The sequence below is a fragment of the Aulostomus chinensis genome, chromosome 11, assembly GCF_037954235.1.
Source record: "Aulostomus chinensis isolate RoL2024-O1b breed Wild chromosome 11, RoL_Achi_v1.0, whole genome shotgun sequence".
Classification (NCBI taxonomy): domain Eukaryota; kingdom Metazoa; phylum Chordata; class Actinopteri; order Syngnathiformes; family Aulostomidae; genus Aulostomus; species Aulostomus chinensis.
This window is the reverse complement of record NC_141330.1, coordinates 13,389,114-13,412,110: the sequence shown is the minus strand read 5'-3', so window position 1 is coordinate 13,412,110 and position 22,997 is coordinate 13,389,114. Positions and strand designations below refer to the sequence as shown.

Here is a 22,997-nt window from a genome sequence, read left to right as displayed (position 1 = left end):
CAAAGAGAGTCGACACACACACATCAGCAGTGACATTACGATTACATGTAAGAAGGCCAAAACACACACACACCTATCAACATTAATCCCCACTACAGGTCAGCAGTAGTGTTGGGCACTACTGGCATCACAGAGTTTGAATTTTCAATGTAGCTTTTTCTTTAATCATGCATGTACTTAACTTAACAATTAACTTTAAATATTGTCTGCAGAACATAAAGAGTGCAGCAATTCTCATACCTTAACAAAATTAGGGAGAATAGTCAGATTTTAGACTGAAAAAAACAGCTAAGAGAAAACATGTTGATGATGAGGGGCTGATTAAAAAATAAATCACGTTGGCATCACAGATTTGCAATAAGTTAAAACACTTGATTAAGAGTATATGTACCTCATCTTCTTTTTCTTGACATTATTCTCAAGTTGTATGCGGCAACATGTGCACATTAAGGAAACTGTGCAACATATGGCTACAGGTTGTTGCTTTTGCTTTAGAACTGCCTTAAAAAATAACAATTGGAGCAAACATCAAAAAATCACCACATTTTTATGTCTAGTTTGCATTTGTTGGGCTAGTTTGAAGTTAAGTGTGTTTCGATGTAGGTTTAGTACGGCTTATCCTCTGGAATGCTGGCCATATGTCATCAGAAATAGTGTATTTTTATTACCCATATACACAATAGCACATGATCTGTTTACACTTTAAACCTGCTGTACATTGCCTTGCATTTCGAAGAGATGGTTCTTGATCTGAATTCCCTGTCTGATAGTATAAATAGAAGCAGAGATACAGAAGATGTTTGAGGGCAAAAATAAGCTGATGCTTGGGACTGCAATGTGGTGCTGGATCTCTCATTAAGTGCCTTGTTATTTTGAGCAGCTGGCATGTCTAAAGCAGGAAACAGGTCTTTATTTTTAAGACTCTGGCTCGTCCTTGCAGCTGGGCCAGAGCTGTGGTTTGCGGGCTATCTTTTAACAAAGAGAGCTGACCCGAATCACCGAGGGCCCATCGTGTGGAGCCAGGAGTCCAGTCGCCTCCTGTCCTGAAATCATGCCAAACCGTCCCACATCACAACAACAGAAATCAACCTGTGCTTAATCAGGATGAGCAAAAAGACTTGGAAAATACAGATCATTTGTTCAACCAAATTATTTTCTTGTGCATGCTACTGACAGCTGCTACAGTCAATGAAATTCCTGATAAATCAATCACTGAAATTCAATTACCCTGAGTGACAGCAAAACCTTCCAGACAGGAGATGAAAAAACAAGCCATAAACTCAGCTTTCTGTTTGATGCAAATGAAGATAAACAGAAAGAATATGGAAAAACAAGCCTCACTATCACAAGGGATTTTAAAATAATACATCTTCCTATCATGAATAATTGTTTATCATTAATGAATCATCAAAATCCCATTTTTAAAATTCAGTGTTGTATACTCTCTTCAGCACTTCAAATACACACAGCGAGGCCGCCTGAATAGAGGAGAGACACGAGGGGACTTGAAAGGTGTAGCGTTGTTATTGTCTGAAAGGTTCCCATTGAAGTGAGCTTGCATGATATTTTGCACTTACAGGGAACTAATTATTTTTCGTGGGTGGAGAGCCCATCCGAGCGCTGTTTGTGTCTGAAGTTACTAACGCTCGTCACAGCAAAAAAAATGAGACTATGGCATTTATTTTCACCTTAAATGTCACATCCTCATGCCAATGCCAAGAAGTTTGCTGTAGAACACTCTACTCACACAATCAGCAGTTCTCAGACAATAACAATGTGTGTTCATAATCTTAAAACATGACTTGAGGTATTAAGAGTTAGATAAATAGGTGATTTAAAAAAAATACCCAACAGCTGCCTTTTTAGGTAGCATCATAAATTTGAAAAGACACTGAACAAGCAAATAGCATGGTTCTCTTTAAATATATATGTATATATGTATTCATACACACACACACACAAACGTGTGTACAAATACATACATATATACTTATATTCACACACACACACACATATATACATACACACACACACACACACACACACACACATATATACACACACACACACACACATATATATATATATATATATATATATACATATATATCTGTTCTAAACAACTGTTATATCAGGAGCATGCCAAGATGGAATGATAACGCACAGACGCCTAATCTTAGCAGGCTAATGCCATAAGCTGAAAATAACTCACCTAAGAATAGCTGACCCACAGAATAAGCAAGGAGCCTGAATTCAGGCGCTCGGTATATATCTGTTGTTTGGCTTGCGGGCCTCGAAGACAGAAGATGATGTATCGGCAAATAACCTGCTCTGTTGGCATAGATGGAATGTGTCATCCTACTGTTTTATTTTTAAATCTCTTCATGTTTAGCCAGTCCACGTTTTCAGTCACACGCTTTGCTTGCCTAAAGTGGACTTGTATGTCTGGTAAAAGGGAAAAAGAAAATCACTTATTCAACTAAGTTGTTCTGCAGCATGTTTGCCATTATTTAATCATAGATAATGTAGATTATCTGGAGTAGGTCATGATATAGTTCTCAGAATCTGCACAGTCTCTTCAGAACAACGCTTCAACTCTTCTCTAATCTCATGAGACAATTTTCACGTTTTATCAATAGTCACACGCAGAGAGAGAAATCAAAGCAATTAAGGTGTGACTCATCTTGAGTCAATTCAATGAATAGACGTTACTCATTCTGATGTCAGCCATGTACTCTTCAATTCAATTCACGGGACAAAAATAGAGCAGTCAATGTCGGTGGTAAATATCCTGTGAGAAACCTTTCAGTTGTCCCTTCAGTATTTCTGTCACAGTTTTTTCCTGTTCCCTGAAAAGAGCACGTTGACATGGAAGCTCGCAAAACACAACATCCCTTTCATGTTCACACTGACTCATTTAAGGCAACTGAAGCATGAGAATAGACTTTACACATTTCCAACAGTAGAAAAACAACATTCCACACAGTATCTTATGATGATCACCAGCATTTTTACTCTTTTTAAGGCATTTTTGAACATCTTAAAGTAGCATTCCCACTTAGAGACACTCCATACAGCAGCACACAGTTTGTCATCACAAGAGTAAATACCTTGATTCAGGAAGAAGTGATCCTGATCCTACCACGCTGCTCTGTTCAGAAGCTTTGAGTTCGCTTTTCACACAGAATGAGAGACTGGGTGAGCACAGAGTTAGGAGTACGTGAGAGAGAGGGAGAGAAGGACAGAGTGAGTGTGTGAGAGAGACGAGCACAGAGGATGGAAGGAAGGAAGCGGAGTGGTAGATTCACAGATAGAAGTGAGGCTGGAATGCAGAGGCAGGAAAAAGGAAGAGATTCCGGCATGAGAAGTAGAGAGACTGGACTGTCAGATCACCTGAGTTGTTCACGTTGTGCATCTTGCTCTGGTTGGTGAGCTGCTGGTGTCCAACGCGCTGTTCTGTTGTGGAGAAACTTGACTCGCCCTCGTAAATCGTCTGCAGCATACTCCACTCAGCGCTCAGGTCTCATCGCAAGCCTTGTGTTTCCTGTCACCAAGAGCCACCCCTCAGCCACTCAGGGGAGAGACCACGACAACAGGCGACTCTCTCCCTTCCGCTGCCTCCTCCTCTGAGAAACCACTCTCACTGTCGAGCAATAACTGCACACTCTCTGCAGGGCTACCACAGTCTGCCGGTACCCTCTTTCAGTCTGGTCCAAACACACAGGAGAGGATGGCAAGTCCAGCTTTTTTTCTCTCTCTGTCTTCCTATTTTTGTCCGTCCCTGGCTTTCCTTTTTTTTCCCCTCTTCTCAGCAAAGCGTCAGAGCAAGAGACTGAGAGAGTTGCTAGGAAAGCTGTGCACTGTGTACTGAGCACCTCGCTGAGGCAGTAAAGCAAGCCAGGGAGGGAGCGAGCTTCATTTGCATGTGAATCAACAACTGCGTGGCCCACAGGTGACAGAAATAGAACAATAGCCAGCCCTGGCTAAAAATAGGTCAGGCGAGGCGCGGGGATTGGAGCAGCATTGATGCGTTTAAAAATACCACACCAAACACAGCTGTCTTCTGCAGCTCCTGCCAGAAGGCATGTCTCCTGACTCCCTCTCTGCAGATGGAGGCTTGATTCTTCTCTTTCACTCTTTTTTGATTTGATCTCTGTCTTTATACTTATATATTTACTTTTTTATATATATATATGTGCATACACGCTTGAGAGTGTATCTTTCTCAGGTGCATGAGCAGAAAACTCTTGATATATTTATAACAGATTTGCATTCATTGTCAAAGGTTTTATAAAACTGCTACTTGTCCTTCATGTGATTCACTTTTTTTTTGGGGGGTGGGGGGGGTGGGGGAGGGTAGAAATAATCCACCGCTGCTGATTTCATCCATGATGAAATACCTGACATGGTGCGAGGTCAGGTGGCGCGCCAAATAAACACTGTGTTCGTTTAAGAGTCAGAGCGTAACCTCACTGCATAAGCTGAGTGTATGTGTGGTTCAGTGTGTATCCAGGCCAGTGCTGTTACTCAGGAAGCATGCTTTCAACTTGCCAAGGAAGCCAACTGTAAGATGCCATAACAGCATGATCACAATTACATAAACCAACTGTGTCAAGAACACTTCTCCGGGATTACACATCGCACCTCCCAGAAATATCCTCAATACCATTTAATGCGGAATACGACAAAAAAAAAAAAAAAAACACAAACAATACCCATAAGTCATTTCCTCCACACATAATACAGTGATTTTTTTTTTCTTGAATGAATATTACATTCATTCCGGATCCATTAATATAATCTGACTCCATTCCATAAAAGTCAAGTCAAATGTTCTCTCTGAGCGTTGAGGCGGTGCTGGGTTTGTGGCCAAGCAGCCTGTGCCTTTAAATTTTTCATCTTCCTTCATAATTTGACCTGTCCCCCAGCCAGGGGCGTGGAGCCAGCACGGCTATTTTTAGCTCGTGAGCTCTGACGACTGGCTACAGACACAGAGAGAAGGAGTTTTACTGTGTTGTTTCAGCTGGACAAACATTTAACCTCTCAATGAAAAAGTCAAGAAGGAAATGCACAACTTGTAGCCCCCCCCCCCCCGACATAAAACGTCTGAAGCTTCATTATATGTACTGTAACTTGATAATTTATAAAGCAGAAAAAAAAGAATGACAAGCTATCTTAAAACTCAAACATCCCAATCTTTCTCTCTATCTCTCTCTGCCATATCTCTGAAAATCAATTATTGCACGATAACTCAAATCTCCTTTTTAACAGATTTATGAAACACCAGGTCTTCATGACATACTTGGTGTTCCAGTAAGATAAGATGGTGTGCGAGATAACAAGGCTTCAAGTCCAAGGTAATGATGGCTAAAGAGCCGAGCTCCATCTGTCACAGCATCTGTCAGAACAGCAAAGCTCTGACCCAATAGTCTGACCTCAACACAGGCCAAGACAAAATTGATCAGAGGAGGAAGTGGTGCTGTCACATGAATTACTTTTATCATGACAATGGAATCCCTATTTATATGATATGGAAAAGCAGTCTTGCAAATCCTAAAATTATTAGCTTAAAGTGCATGCAGCAATGTTCCTGTTTCTCCAATGTTCCTCTATTGTGCAATAAACTACAATCTGCAGCAACTGTTTTTTTTAATTGAATTATGATCATGATGACTGGGTTAGGTTGGCTGTTTACAAAACAAGTAAAATTTGTTTGATGGAAGTATACAAATAAAGATAGCGCTTTACAATAACAGTGCATTTTAAAATGGTTAGTTGACAATTAACTAATGGTCAAGTAATAATTTACTAATTGTGTTCACCTTTCCAGTTATTCATGTTCCCTGTTTTACAATTAGTGTCACAACGAACATAATTAAGGTATAAGGTATCCCTACTGTAAAGCATGATGGAATTAAAATGTGTTTTTCTCTGCTTGTTCTAAGAGTTCGTGGAATAAGCTTCACTAACCTCAGCGAACCTGCCCTACTGCTCTTGAAAAAAAAACGAACAAAAAAAGACGTAGACATTTGGCTGGGATATGTTAGCAGCGATTAACCTACACTATTTATTTATAACTAGCTTCCTGAGGCTGATGAGGGATTGTGGGATTGGAAATAGCTCTGTCCAATAGGCAGGGTCCAGTAAACCTGCAATGTGGCAAGACCATTATAGCTCCTCCTGCGTCACTGGTGGCCTTTGTCTACTTTAGTCCCATTAAAGCATTTAAGTGTGAAAGTCAGCGTCCCTGCTGGAGAGCCACTCTGCTCTGCTCTCCGAAGCTGAGGCTCGACAGTCTGTCACCTCCCTCATATCAAACACAAACGGAGTGTGTGCCTGTTCATGTGTGTGTTTTGACATCAGAGCATCGGAGTGGAGTGGGGGAACATTAGACATGAGCGAACAAGTGAGGCAGACGCTTTCCAAATCTAAATAAAAAAGCCATTATAAGGCTATAAAAAAGAGTGTTAACACACATCAACATGTTGTTTATGCTGGCTGAGATGATTTCAATCATCTACTGAGACAAAAACAAACTTTCCACTATGGTACTATTCTGTTTTGAGAAACTGTGGTTTGTTTTTTTTTAAACCCGCCTTCTCACATTACCACAATTACTGTACCAGTCCCAAATCAAATCCCAAGTTCTGCGACTTAATCACCATAGCACTACTGCCTTGTGACACACTGTGCATGATGAAACCCAGCAGGGAGGCTGACTAGAGGAGGAGGAAGAGAGCTGAACTTGAGTGTTGCAGCGGATGTATGAGGTGGACAAACACTGCTCTTTCTAACTAATTTGATACGGCTAGAAAAGTGTTTTGTTCCCCTAATAGCAGATGATCCATGTGTGGGAGGGAATGAGTCAGACATGTTTTGTTGTTCCATGTTCCCTGAACTTCTGGCCCACAGAAGACAGTGATTTTCTCTGGCAGAAATAAACAGAGCAGAGTGAATCCTCTAACGCTCTTATGTGATCTTAATCAATAAACCTTTAGTAAAATCTGATTTACTAAAATTCATTTGACGCATTCCTTCCTGCCTGTGTGGAGTTTCATCATACCACCTGGGAGGACTGTGGCGGATGTGATCATTGTCAGGTGCTTATTTCTCTAGTCAGAGGCAATGTTCATCCCAGGAGAGGTGCTGTACACTAACAGCAGCTCCTGACGTAACCATGCCCCCCCCCCCCCCCCCATCCCACGAGCATCTTCTCTCTAGTGACCATCACATAGCTCTAAGGGCAGCCATGACACAAAAGGGAAATTAACTCTCCACACCAATTACCTCATTGCCCCCCATGTTCTTACATCAGCTCTCAGTGAGTCACATGTTGCTAACTGTAGAAGAGTTCCTTTGGAGGATTTGAGGAGTGAATACACACCACAGGGCCACCCCAGTCTCCTGCTCTACCTGCTAAAAGCCCCGGGTAAAGTTTAGTCACTTCAAAAAACACATTTACCTCACGGTCAGTACCATAAAAGCACAAGGGCAGTAAAACTGTTGATTTGATGGTAAAATCCAATTAGCCTGTACATCTGGATGTGTTATGCGAGCATGTTTCCCCACTAATGATTTGGGTGCGCTTGCTTTTATTGGGTTACTCTGTCTGGCGTCCTGCGGTATTTCCTGTTGGACCTTCAGGGTGATAGAGAATGCACTTAACAGGTTGGATCAAATAACATGAAAAAGCATTTAAAGGCAGTTATGTTCGGTGCTTAATCTTGAAGCACTGCCAACAAAGTTTGGCAACACCGCTAATGATAATACAGTTTGATGGAGACTGGCTTTTTGAAGAGAGCATGGTGGCACAGTTCAGGAAGAGATGAATGGTTGTACAGTATATTCTTAAAAGTACAAAGATCCTTTCAGAGAGATGTTGATTCATCTGCTGTGAATCATCTATCGGAAATGTGGAAGAAAGACAGAGCCCTAAAACAATTTTAGAAAAAAAAAAAAACAATTTCAAAGCAATTTCAAAGCATCCACTTATTGTTCACTGACCTTGAGGTCAGTTTACTTTCTAACTTTGAATAGGTCCCTGACGTGTGCTTCATCTGCTGCCATAGGCTTTCCAAAAATAGATGTGGAGCACAAAGCACACTGGAAACAGAGGGCAGCACTCAGTATATTTACTGATCAATTCGTCCATCTCTCTTGGAAACCATTGATCGGCTGTATCAAATTGTCCATGTTGTTGTTGTAAAACTTCCACCCTACTTTCAGTCATGACAAGCCCACACTGTGTTCCACATTGTCACCATCTTCTCTTAGAACAACACAATTTATTGACCTTCTCATGAGATGCTAGCTGCAGCCATGCTCTCCTAACATGTTTAAAAAGGGTTCCATATCAGCATTTACAGAACTATGTCACTAATTGTAACAAGCCACATTTTCTGCCATGGATTATTGTAGTTACTGGCTCATGAGTTCATGATGTTGCTTCATATTTTTTGTGATGTTTCTGGCCTCTATGTATTTTTCCATGGAACACTAAATAGCTGTTCTTTCTTTCTGCCACAATCTTGAACGAGATACCTTGGCAGAGGAAATAATGTATCACAATGGGACTTTTCTAGATAAATAAAGAATAAATAAAAATGAAACAACATAGATAACAAAGAGAATTTGGAAGTAAATTTTGGCTACCTGAAACCACAGAATGCAAAATCATTGCATCAGTGGTTACATGACAAAAATGTCTACTAAAGTCATATGCTCCATCCGTAACATGAGACACACACACACACACACACACACACACACACACACACACACACACACACACACACACACACACACACACACCAAAACAGGAACATGTGACTGTGATGGAATACAGCCAAACTTAGCTGACCTTAAAAATTCCCTTGGGGATTAATAAAAACAAAGGTTCTCTATCAGAAGCATTTTCCAATCTACATCCTGCTAGTCCGGCCCGTATATAGCTGGATTATCATAGCCTCGCCCTCCAAAATGTTTTGAAGATATAATCTTAGATTATAATTAAATCAAATATTGATGAAGAAGAGCTCAATTTTGCATAATTACGTGATGCTTCCCACTTGCCTGCTGCTGTGGATTCATCAGTAACCAGAGACAAACAACACTCCAGTCATTGATTTTTATAAGCTCTGCTTTAAAGCAGGAAATCAAGTTTACTATGGGAAGGGTGGGCTGGCGCTTATTGTCCAGGCCACTTCCACCTACGCCATTGCTTCTCTGCACAAGCACAGTACGGACACAGTTCTTTCCTCCTGCGGAGCGTGTCTCAAAGGTCTTGAACATAACAATACCTCAGAAAAATAGCGCTTCCTCTTATTATCAAGGTAGTGCTATGCATACCGGGAAATGTCCCCCACCACCTTGGTAACAATGTTAATGTCTGGGCTGCTCTATATGCATAAACCTGGAGGGGTTCCAGATGTATTTTTAAACACTTTGGGTGACCTTGACATACTGGATCTTATTACAGCATCAATTCTTTTTTAAGATAGTAAAAGAAAAAAATCAGACAGAGAAGCGATCACATAAATGCAGTGGAATTTACTTGCTGAGATTACACAAACTTTCAAGTTAACTGTAGAGATAATGATGATGACGTTAACAACTCTGAAGGAAGTGCCTTTTTCCTCTGCGGGCTACGGCATAGTTTGAATGGGGTCACTTGACCTGTATAATGACGAAAGTAGTGCTGCCTCCATGAATTTTGATGACTTTCTTGTGTCTTGTGTCCATTCCCATGCTGTTTATCCACCAAATCTCAATATATCTGTCTCTTCCTCTTTTACAGACATTTATATCACATTTTATCACACTTAAGATAAGATAACCCTTTATTCATCCCACGGAGGGGAAATTGGTGCTGTTACAGCAGCAGAAACAGAGAAGTAGCAGCAGAAAAATTAAAGAGCAATAAATCGAAGAAACTACAATAAACTACAGTAAAAAAAAAAAAACTATAATACACTTATACAATTACATGGCATTATGGCTTATGCCATCGCTTGAATACACCAAGCTATTATAAAGGCCCTGCCTGTCTCTATGTTTCTTCAGCTAATTCTGCTATTAGTGAGAGTCATCAGCTTGATTTGGAGCAGAGGTGAGAGAGGCAGGCCAAGTGGGGCAAGACTGGTGGATCTTTCTGCAACAGTGCACCCTGCAGGTGGATATAGAGCGCGAGTGCTGTTAGTGTTGAGTACTACAGCTATCACTGGGAATTTCAAACATCCAACTCCCAACAACTATCCATCCATCCATCCATATTCTTACGCTTATGCTGTTAGGGTTGTGGGGTGACTGGAGCCTATCCCAGCAGCTTTCGGGTGAGAGGTGGGGTTCACCCTGGACCGGTCACCAGTCCATTGCAGGGCCAACACATACAGACAGAGAACCATTCACACTCGCAGCCACACCTACGGTCAATTTAGAGTATCAATTAACCTGGTCCCCTTCAAACAACTAACAAGACAAATACTATGACATGCAGCAAACACTGAGGTGAGAGTACAAGCCTCAAGAAGACAAAATGTTGCACTGACTGCAGAGGATGAAGAGCAGATGTTTTTGAAATAAAATTAAACATCTGCAAACAAGTATAGGTGCACATAAAATCACACTTAAATGTATGAAAACATTGGCTCTGTCTCCACCTTATTCAGTCCTCCCTACTCACTAGTTAGGGGCGTCTACGTGGGAGGGGAAATATATAGGGAGCTCAGCTTCAACACGAGAGTAACACTTCCACTACAGGGGTCTGCTACTCAATCACTCTCTCATCAGTCTGCCTGTATCCTGCCAGGCAAAAGCACAACAGTATATGATGTCTGGTGATTACTGACCATCAGCATTGTGGGGTACATTGAGTTAACTATATAGGATATTATTAGTTCTCACTACAGGACAGCACTACAGCAGTATATCATGGACTATATATGGAGTAGCACAGTTGGATGTGTAAATTACAACGTAATGATTCCTGTGATAACATATGTCTATAATTATTGATATTAAATAAAAGAGACTTAAACTTAATCCAATGGATGCTGATCCAAAAACATCATGACTTCATTACATCCATCCATCGTCATCTTCCGCTTATTCCTACGCATTAAGGGTCGCGGGGGGGCTGGAGCCTATCCCATCGTCAACGGGCGAGAGGAAGGGTACACCCTGGACAGGTCGCCAGTCCATCGCAGGGCCAACATAGAGAGACGAACAACCATTCACACTCACAGTCACACCTACGATCAATTTAGAGTATCAATCAGCCTCGTCCCCAATTGCATGTTTTTGGACTGTGGGAGGAAGCTGGAGTACCAGAGAGAACCCACGCAGACACGGGGAGAACATGGAGACTCACACAGAAAGATCCCGTGCCCGAGCCGGGACTCGAACCCCGAACCTTCTTGCTGTGAGGCCACAGCAAGAAGGTGCTAACCACTGCACCACCGTGCAGCCCACTTCATTACATATTTCCTTCAATTATCTGCATAATTGACCAAAAGAAAAAATTAATTTGACCTGCTTTTACACACACATGCACGCTTGCGCTACAATCACCCAACCTCTAGTCATGAATTGACAAGAGTTTAAGCAGGAAAAAGGAGGACAAAATGGCCAAATGGATTCAAAGTTTAAGGGGTGGAGCTACGTCCAATACTAAAAGTTTGCAGCAGCAAAGAAAAATAATCTGACAGTTAAGTGCAAGGCAAGAAAAACCTTTCTACTGCTTTGAACACAATATTGTGCTGATTGGTTTGTGTATATAAAATCAGTGTAATGTGTAGTGTAGCAAAATACCTAAACACAACAGTAATAAAGTAAAGAATGGCAGTGCTTCTTGAGAAACTAAGGACCATCCCAACGCTAGTGAGAAGAGACTGATTTTGGAGGTAGCTGCTCACATAGCAGTGCCACCATGCTGTTCTTGGGAGTGTCTGCAGCATTCCAGACCTCATCCCTTCATGTCAGATCCAGTAACCAAGCTGACCAGAAGCCAGCCCTTTCAATATCACAGAGTCTAACAAGCTTTGGCTGTTTCCTTTATCCAACAGACTGAAATTATCAGCACAATTATCATCGTCAATCAAGCTTTAGTAAATAAACAAACTGATTTGATGAAATGTCAGTAAAAGGATGAATAAAAAAACACCGTAGATCTCTGAAAAGCTGCTGATGTAAAAAGTTTAGCATATAGGATGAGAAATTACTTAAATGATGAATTGGTTGTCAAAAGGGTTGCATTAGTTTTCTGCTGATCAGCTCATCAATTATTGGACTACTCTTTGCAGCTGTACTATTTGATTGTAAAGACAAGCAGAACTTGGACGTCTACTTCGGAAGAACAAAAAGAGAGATTCCTACCATCATCAGAGCAAAACAGACATAAAAAGAGAATAGGAAAAAACATACAATCCCCTTTTTATTGGTTATTTATGCTTCAAGATATCATTAATTGACATTTTTGTACACTCTCATAAATCTGAGGACAGATTTTTCTGTTTTGAAGAGCACATTATGAAGCATTCCCCTTTCATGATTCCATTTTTGGAAACCTTACATTTCAGCGGCTAATGCTACTCATAGCTAAAAGGAGGAATTTAGAGTATGCTTTAAGGTTGTCACCTCAAAGGGGGGTTTTGAAAACAGGTGGGCTGCTAACCCTTTCACACCTATCTGGCTGTAGAGACCTTTAAGAGGGCTCTGCTCTTAGATATTCAGCCTGTGTGTCCAATCTCTGTGTAATTCTTGGATCAGTTTGTTCTGCAAATTTCACGCAAAGTGGGGAGGGGTTACGGCCATGACCTCCCACAGTGCCATAACTCACAGGATGCGCCAAGAGAGGTGGCAGATGAACGGGAACAACAGAGAGATCAGAGCCTAGGCCTCAGAAGGATGATGAGATTCCAATGAGGGACAAGGGCCTGTGAAGTCGGAGGTTTGTCTGTCTCTACCATCAGAGAGAAGGGCGTCACCTGTGACAGTTGAGCGAAAATCTGCCCATCAGGTCAAGCATTCCGAGAGCTCTGAAGCACAGCTCATTTATCACCTTCACTGATTTCACTCCGCAGACGTGACAGAGCAGGAACGAGCTAATCTGGGAGCGTCAGCATCTCGCCTGTCAATGGGAACACTAAACAGATAAGCACACGAGATGAAAGAGAACATAAAAGAGAGGAACTTAGGACAGTGGACACAGGCAGTGTTGAGCTGCAAAAAAAAAAAGTGAATGGAACTCAACTATATTACATCCGCATATTCATACAGAAAAACTGCTCTCTGACAGAAAGTATAAGCGATTCATCTGTCCTAAATACATGAAGCAGTACCCGTTACTCTCCTCATTATTCATTCACACAAAAGGCCTCTCAAACACATGAATGATTCATCTCTCCAACTCCGTTCTGACAGGAAGTGGAAACAAATGCGTCCACTCAGACAGCCCTGTGGTCTCTTCGGAGAACAAACCCACCAAGCTCTGGGTCTCATCTGCAACAGGAGCCAGACTACCCCTCTGGGCCACTGTTCACCTCTGCCTTCCATCTATATATAGAGAGAGAAATATTCCTCTTCACACAGAACTGTTCCTCAGCAGCTCCAGCCACAACGCTTGACTTGTTCACCCCACCAGATTTAGGATTACAATTGTATTTATAACATATATATCATTTTCAAGACTTAATAAAATGTTTTTAGTATGCAATATTTCTGTGGCACCTGGATTCCATTCAGATCATCTGCACAATGTCTGCTACATAGCCTCACTCTTGCTTCCACTGTAGCGGCAGCAGCCAAGAACAACAAAACAAATAAAGGTGTGAACAAGGCTCCATTTCTTTTTTATGACAACATGCCGAGATAATATCCAGAACTTCACTCCATCTGCTTCTGTTTAACCTCAAAACACACATGGTAGAGTGTGATTAAATAAAACGTCTGGACAATACAGAGTATGAAGTTGCATCACTTTCTAATGACTCTGAAAAACAAGGAGGTCTTACGATTGATGACATTAGTTTTTTTGTTTGTCTGCCAGTAGATTTAGAGTAGACCCTGCTCCAGAATAAGAGGTGGGGTAAAGTTAAAAAAAAAATTACACAAGTTGTTCACACCTCACCCATTAGCAACAGCAGTTAATGACAACATTCTGTGTGGTATTTTGCACATAAAAAAACAACAACATAGCAACATCCATCCATTTTCTATAACACTCAACCGTTAAGGGTGACGGGGGAGCTGGAGCCTATCCCAGTAGCCTTCGGGCGAGAGGCAGGGTTCACCCTGGACAGGTCACCAGTCCATCGCAGGGCCAACACAGAGACAGACAACCATTCACACTCACAGTCACACCTACAGTCAATTTAGTGTATCAATCAGCCTCGTCCCCTCTTGATGTCTTTGGACTGTGGGAGGAAGCTGGAGTACCAGAGAGAACCCACACAGGAACAGGGAGAACATGCAGACTCACACAGAAAGATCCTGTGCTCGAGCTGGGGCTGGAACCTGGAACCTTCTTGCTGTGAGGCAAGAGTGCGAACCACTGCACCACCGTGCCGCCCCAATAGCCACATGTCTGCAGATAAAATATGATCACTACTGTGTCCATGACTAATTTAATGTAAAAAAAAAAATTTGACAAAAAACTTCTAAAAAATGGATATAGTCAGAGAGTTCTTGCATCTAATGCATGCAGCAGCCTTTTTGAAGCATGTCAGGTATCTAACGGTTTCCAAGTAGGAATTCTGCCCTCCCAGGTGGTTCCAGTTGAAATTTCCACGTGGGAACTCAGAAATCCAGACTTCTAACCTCAACTGAAATATAGCATAAGTACTCATGTAACACACGTTTCACATCAAGATTGCACTGCGCTGTCCTCACATGGTATAAAAAGCAATGTGATATATCGTGTGTGTTCTCTAGTGCCAACTAGTGGACGACGGAAGTGATATATCAACCACAGTGCACCTTTGAGTCTGCTCATTCATGAAAAATTCAAATGTAATCAGGGTTCACCTCGGGGGGAAAATCCACACTGCAAGGGCCCACTCATTAGGGCCCAAGCAAAAAAAATTGCCTTTCCAAAAATATCAGCTCTCTGAGTGCCTTCCAGTTCACCTTTTTGTGTGTTTGACTGTCAGCAGAATAATTTTTAAAATTTGAGGATGGATTTTGATTACATTTGGTAGGATGATAGATCTGGAATTCGGGGGAGGACCAATCCATTCGATTTTGTAATTGATCAAGAACTGGGCCTGAAGCCATCGTCTCACCTTGGTGTAAGTATGTGCTCTCTTGTCATTTATTTCTTAGGATATTTCACCTCTATTACAAATATACATACATGACATATTTACAGTGACAACATCTATTAATGTGGAGGGTTTATGTGTTGGTCCTGACAAAAGTTGATTTAAGAGTCTTGGCTGGCCTGGGGCTGAGTTCTGCACTTTCCGAGTACCCTTAGTTATACAACTTATTGACATCATATTTATTTTGGAAACTCTAAGAGGAAAAGTGCAATCGGAGAAAAACATTTATGATGTCGTTCCTTTATTAGAAAACATGACCGTCAGCCAACTTAGACAAATCTTTTAGCAGGAGAAGACAGTTCATGTGGTGATCTTGATGCCCTTTGCTATAAATATAATGCTGTATCTCAGCACATATAATTGCTAGTTCGTCCTGTCATTTAAGCCTCCTGATCCACACAAACCAAGAGAACATAACAATGTGCCACTGCAGAACAGAGACCGGCACCGTCCTCTGGGCATCAACAGCAACACCCCTCCTCCCCCAAAAACTCACTGACCCAAACCCATTTTTTTCCAGTCTAGGAGAAATGTCAAGTCCAGACCGAGAACTTGTCTCTTTGAAGGGAACATAGCAGCTAAATATAGCGTGGTAGCCTCTATGCCTCCTGACATACATCAGGCTCTACTAGTTCTGCTAACCGTGGTTAAATTTGGCTGTCTGCCATGTAGTCACTTACTATTAAACATCATAACTACACAAAGAAAATTATAAGCGAGCGGCAGAGAACACTCACTGTTGCCTGGTAACCTAATGCTACATTGGGGATTCATCTTATTATGGAACAGAAAACACAGCCAGAGCCAATAATAGACCGTAGACGACACATAAATTAGTTTAAGGGTGTCAATGAGCGTGGCCAACATGAAGCTGAGAAGCCTATCATGAAAGATGTGTGTTTCAGACCAGCATCTTGGTGTTTCTGTAATTGCAACCACTGGTAAAATTACATAGTGACAGCTGTCATTGTAAAAGTGAAATGATGGATAGAATGACAGCTTGGTCCTAGGTGCTTATTACCAAAGCTGTTTTTAAGTGTTTTGGATTCTACAGGATAACATAAATTTCACACTTGCCAAAAATATAGAGATCATCACAGTCATGTGCTTAAAATTCAACTACCACCAAACTCTTAATGAGTTCTTTAGAGGCCAGTAAAATATGTTTAATGTGTTATTAAAAGCTTATACAGAGGTTTCGCCTGTTTTACCAGCTTACTTTATTCTGTACTGTATAAGCCAATATATTTATATATATATATATATATATATATATATATATATATATATATATATATATATATATATATATAAATTTTTTTTTTTTCAGCTGTGGCTTAACACTTTAAAGGAATGTTGGAATCCATGGAGAGGCCATTGACAGAGAAAAACACATTTTGTGGTCTTAAGATATAAGTAGGTCCCATACTTTGATTTATTTGTGGCCACAAGTTCTAGTTTGTTCCTATGCTTTCATTAATTTTAGCCCAGAGGATATAATTTTGAAGATAATTTCTGTCTTGTTTTTTTTGTCTATATCTCTATATGGCCACTTCAGAGCTTCTTCACATCCTGAGATTACCGTGTATTCATTTTTATTATAGAGTAATAGAAAATATCTTACTGCTATTCTACCAACTGCATATCGTCAATGTATAGCAGAAAGTATTGTTACACTGGCACTCATGTACAGAAACCCACATACACACAGGTTTCCGACTATGAATTTACAACAATTATTATTTTGCTTTAGGTCAAATTTACATAAAAGATTGTCTCAATCAGTTTGTCATAGTTGCCATCCTCCAGCACAGAACACCCTGGCATTCTTTTTCTCTTTTGGAACTGGGATTTCTGCTGAGCGACATGAAGGCTGCCTTCACACTGTCACGGTCAGTCAAGGTTGGCACACATACACAGGAAATAAATCCACAGTGACAAAGCGTAATTCATCACTTTCATCACTTTAGTTGTGAATAAAAGGGAGACATTGTATTTTCCACACTCTGATAAACACGCTCACTCTCACTTCTTATGTCATCTCTGCTGGCAGTTAAGTAATTATTGTGCAGTGTAAAATAATTTTACCCACACAAACCTGATGCCAACTTAAAGACGAGCTCAGTATGAGCATAAAACATGCTCCTTCTTCTGTTTGACGAATGCATACCAGAACATGCTATCTTTCAGTGAATAATTCATAGAAGCCTGCCAAGAGTTGTTCAATCGAAAAACACTTTGTCTCATTAACACATTCTTTGGTACTATGAAATTATGTGTCAGGCTAAGTGTAAGGTGCTGTTAAAATGACTCTCTCTCCCTGACACAGCTCAGATGGTACCTGCCCCCTCAAGCCATCTGAGCGGCACAGACATCTGTGAGCATTAACCTGCCAAGAACAAGTCTAATGTAAAAATATCATAAATATTCTGAAATGGAAAGACGACTGAAGGGTCATTTGGAGTGACTGCAAAAGGCTTTCATGTCAAGTATGAGCTGTGTTTTTCTTGTCAGAGTGAAAATGTTCCTGTGTAGGTCCATGGATCTGGTGTTTTCTTATTACCTTTGTGTGACAAAGACTGAAATGCTGTCACCGTACGACACCCTTCACCTGAAGAGAACGCCAAGGCCGTCAAACAAGAACCATTTCCAATGTAACACATCTGCTAAATGTTTTAGTTGGAGTAGCAGGGCATCCACAGAAAAGCCGAGAACCAAACTAATGCTAGAACAGCTGTACTGTCATTTAACTTGAATTCACTGGCATCTAAGAAGATAAATGAAGAACATGCAACTTACTTTTGACTTTGTACTCCAGCGTGTTCATGTCTTCCCCTCTGTTCACAATGTTGGTACATCAATATCTGTAGGAAAAAAATAAATCCTTAACTAAAATTGGGTATGAATACATAAGTGAATCTATTTTTTTCTAAATTCAGGACTGAAACTAATGTTTTTTTAATGATTGATTAAGCTGCTGAATATTTTCACAATTAACTGATCAATCATGTAGTGATAAAGTGTCCAGAAATTTCTAGAAATGCTCGTCCTAATTTCCCTGAGCCCCAAGTGATGCATTCAAACAGCTTTTTTTTGTTCATCCAAGAGAAAATTTCCATTATAAATGACAAAAAGGCAACAAACCTTATATATAAAAGTGTGGCATCTGCAAAAGTTTGACTTCTTTACTTTAAAAAAAATTACAAAAACAAAATTAAGAAAATTGAGATATGAATATGCAAATATTCGTATTGCTTGATGCAACTTGTCTTCTATTTCTATGTTCCACACTGTCCTTGTCTATGCTGAATTCTGAAACAGGATCGGGTTCCAGGATATTCGCGATGTCTGAAATCAAACTCCACCTCTGAAAATCAGATTTTCAATCGGCACTGAGAAAATTTCACCACTGAATGTGAAAGCATCCTTTTGTAAAATCTGCACATCTGTTATTGTACACAGCAAATGTCAAACATTCAACCGTGGGAGGAAGAAGAAAACACTTTATGGCTGCAGAGGGACTTTAACTTTGGATTTTGAATGCATGACATTTACTTATTGCAGAGTAATAGTGGTATTTTGTTTGAGGAAATTACATACTGTAACGGGAGACAAAAAATTTCTAAAAAATCACCCGTGTTACTGTGTGTCATGATGAGATGATGCAGCCCAAGGATTCTGAACCTATTTGTTGAGAGCAAACATTCGTAAGCAACAGTCTATTTCTGGTGGAGACTTTGCATTACAATAGCCTTGCTGGAACAGTCTACGGAAGCAGTGGTGGTGAGGTCAGTCATTACAATAATAAGCGAATTACGCTTTTTTCCACTTTTATGCGGGGAATCGCGATGTGACGCCTCCGGTACATTTTTTTATTGGCGGATTCACAATAGAAAAAAATAAAACGACCACATCTGACCCCTAAACAAACCATGCATCCATTTTCTTCCGCGTATCCTGTTAAGCGGAGGGGGCGGCACGGTGGTGCAGTGATTAGCACTGTCGCCTCACCGCTAGAAGGCTCTAGGCTCGAGTCCCGGCCCGGGCACGGGGTCTCGCCGAGTGGAGTTTGCATGTTCTCCCTGTGCCTGCGTGGGTTCTCTCCGGGTACTCCGGCTTCCTCCCACAGTCCAAACACTAGAGAAGACTACACATATAGCCTACGGTCAATTTCGAGTATCAATCAGCCTCGTCCCCTCTTGATGTCTTTGGACTGTGGGAGGAAGCCGGAGTGCTAAACAAAATATTCATTCAAATATCAATGCGCTGGTCAAGGTAGCTCGCGAACAAGATTCCCAATAAGCTAGTTAGCGTCAAAACATATAATTATTCCTCTATGAATATTAATTACAAGCAACTATTTATTTTTACATAATGCTTTTTAATGACACTTAATACCGTTAATGAACTTCTTTTTAATCAGTCATATCACCTGATATCTCTCCACTCACACTGGTGAAGTAGAGACGGACACGTTGCTCGTCTGCCTCGAGGACAAGGTTTGTTGGCGGATGTCGACCGGTGCCTTTGCCTGTGTGACGACTGAACTAAAAATAGTCCCACTTGGTGGTTATAAAAGCCAGACAAACAAGAGGCAGACAGGCTGATGCGTCTGCTCTACTGTCCTCTGATAATCTCCGGGAGGAAGCTCTACTCCGTCCGCTGGCTGCCCCCAACAGGTGCACAGCCTCCATCACCATCGCTTCATCTCTCATTGCACACAATATAGCCAGTATTGTTGATCCTGCACAGATCTGATAAGAAATTGGCTCAGAAAACGCTGACAGCATTTATGTACAAGTGTTGCTCGCAGCTTCAGGAAACCTGCGTGTTTCTTTATTGCTGCATAACCTTAAATTCTAAAGAGTGACCACAATGACAGCTGCATCTACGAACAACAGTGACACCCTCTAAAGAAATAGCACCTGTAGCGTCAACTCCTTCACTGCCAGCGTTTAGTAAAGCGCAGGTAAGCAGCGCCTTCTACTGGATTTACAAGTCATTGCCACACTCAAGTAGTACAACGTTTATGAGTAACTTTTGACCTGTAAATATAACCAGGGATCCCATGTTTGTGTGTGTGTGTGTGTGTGTGTGTGTGTGTGTGTGTGTGTGTGTGTGTGTGGAGTTATAGTTTATGATGTCAATCAAAAGTGGGGGATGAACAGCAGCTGTCTATCATTGCATTTTATGATGCGCCTTAAACCTAACGAAGCACTTTCCCACTGGTTGTTGAACAAGCCGAGAGGTTTCTATCTGAACCAGGAGCAATATCCGTGTGATTAGCACAGATTATATACAGATTTGTCATCGTCATAAATCTACAGCTGTTCGCAGTCTCACATTTTTATTTGTCACTTCAAAGCATTCTTCACTGCCTCTCTGTAGTTTACTGTTTGGCCCAGTGGACAAAAGTCTTCCCTGCAGGAGAATAACAAAGCGCGTCGCTATTCTCACCAAAGGTGTTTCCCACGTCAAATGTAACAGTGTGCTTGGATGCCACAATGTTTGTTATTGTTCACTGGAAAGATCTGATGCTTGTCTTATCTTTATTTATGTCTTCCCTTCCTGCAGGCTACAAGGAGACATAGGGATTTGGATCTGCTGTATTATGTGACTCTCCAGGAGCAGCGGTGGGAAATGGGTGATGGGTGAGTTAGGATTCTGTTTTCACTCTACCCATCTTGCCGCTGTCCTGCAGCAGCTGGGGTCGACTCAGTCAGTGACACCACTTTCATCCCGGGACCTTGACTGTTCAGCTGTTTGCTATCTCTCATCGTGATGTGTGGAAAGACAGGGGTGCATCCCAGGCATGATCCTGCATGTCGCTGTGGTTTTCTCTTCCTTGAGTAGGAACCCACGGCTGGCATCTGTATTTTAAGGGCCGTGTCCTTTCACAGCAAGAAGCGTTAGTTTGTCTGGATAAAAGAATGCGATGAGCTTTGCAATGGCCACAGATATATAGAGTGATGTCACTCAATACAGCAAACCAAAAGTTATTGTTTAAAAGCCTGATTTTCCTGTCCATAAATGAGGAAGCGTAGTCAAACTCTTTTTTACGCATCTGGCAGGCAACAGCTGTAGGTTGTAGGAAGTGTGCTTTCAGGTTTCCTTCAGTACATTTATCAGTCTGTTTATGCGTCCCATTTTCGTTAATGTGATATCTCTGGAATGCCTTAAAGAAATTTCTTCAAATTTGGCTCAAATGTTCACTGGGATGAACTGAAAACATGTTGGTCAAAGGTCAAGGGTTCTCTACCCATGTCATCTGTTTGTATGCACGCCTTATTCTCATCAACGTGTTATCTCAGGATCCTCTTGTTTTAAATTGTTTTCAATTTAGCCTCAAACATCTACTGGGACTCAAAGATGAACAAAAACATTTTGGCGGTCAAATGTCTCTGCACAACTGTGATGCAGCATTTCCAGTTTAAAACTTGTTTCAACTTGCCTCTGTATTTGTATTTATAATCTTCTGTCGTATTTGGTCGTTTTTTTACTTTTCATGTTTCCTTTGGCTCCACAGGAAACCTAAATTTTTGGTTTGACGACAGCCAAGACGATTGTCTTAAAGAATATTTCTTTTCTACCTTAAATGTTTACTTACTAGAATAAATCAGCACCAAGTTATGGCATCGAAACATCATCACTATTTAAAAGAGATCTGTGAGCTCCAGCAGCCTCTCTTGATTTGCTGATGTTCTAAATCCAGGCCTGAGAAGCACCTGAGATACATCTCATTTAAAAAGGTGGAAGCAACAGCCTCTCTCGCTCTCTCCCTCACACACACACACACATACACACACCCACACATACCAACACACACCACACACACATGCAGTTATCCTGTAAACAAGGAGGGCATAAACACAGGGCCGGGCTGTGTCAGTTTTAGAGATGGGTGGGTGGGTGGGTGGGTGGGGGAGTGTTTAGGCATCTGTTTTCTTCATTTGTGCAACTCCTTTGTCCACAGTTTTTCTTCTTTTTTATTTTAATTTGTGGGAACGCTCCTCCACCACAGCCTCATCAGTGAGAAAGTATTCCTACTAGAGTTACTGTGGCTTTCGGGGGGTTTAGGAGCAGATCCACGAGGATTACCCCCAGCATAGGCGACCAATCTACACCCAAAATCATCAGCATAGTTGCCCCCCATGTATCCAAAGCCTTGAAATGTGAGACTACCATGGAAACTTGTCTGGTGTGCCTAAGCCACATTCTTTCACAGGACCATTAATGCCTACTTCACTTACAAAAATGACTTGTTTCCTATGTTGTACTGGTTATTCTTTGATGGAAAGATGTCCCTTGATGGCACGTAATCACTTGAGTAATCTCGGTGCCCTGCCCGACTGCTGAAGACATGGCTAAGATATTAATGTAGGGAAGTCGCATAAGATTTGACTTTAATTCCTGAGACTTAAAATTCTGAGTACTTCCTCTAAATCTAAATATCCTGAGTCTTTGATAAAAGTGTTGAAAAACTGAATGCACCAACAACATAAAGTTTTGAGTCCAAGGCTTTAACTTTATGTTATTTATTTTATCACAGATTACACAGGTTGACTTATTTATCCAAGTCAACAGGTCTATCAGATTCCTCTTGTCTCCTTAAATGTGTACTGTAAGTACTGATATTGACACTTGGACTTTAAGTCAATAGAATTCAGAATAGTACAATTA

General features: G+C 41.1%; 1 protein-coding gene across 4 annotated transcripts in view; it reads right to left on the bottom strand.

The window, feature by feature from the left end:
- Positions 1 to 19,962, bottom strand: part of hdac9b (histone deacetylase 9b) — a 37,733-nt gene extending 17,771 nt beyond the window's left edge. The window contains exons 1-2 of one of the 4 annotated variants that reach the window (XM_086218666.1): positions 19,750 to 19,962; positions 18,117 to 18,181 (exon numbers count right to left, since the gene is read on the bottom strand). In XM_086218666.1, coding sequence (XP_086074792.1) covers positions 18,117 to 18,144 — 28 coding nt within the window. In that variant the 5' untranslated portion in view covers positions 18,145 to 18,181; positions 19,750 to 19,962. Of the gene's footprint in view, positions 1 to 3,393; positions 3,923 to 18,116; positions 18,182 to 19,328; positions 19,507 to 19,749 lie in introns of those variants that run through there. The other 3 variants (XM_086218667.1, XM_086218665.1, XM_086218664.1) reach the window with 3 other exon arrangements.
- Positions 19,963 to 22,997: the final 3,035 nt, after the last annotated feature.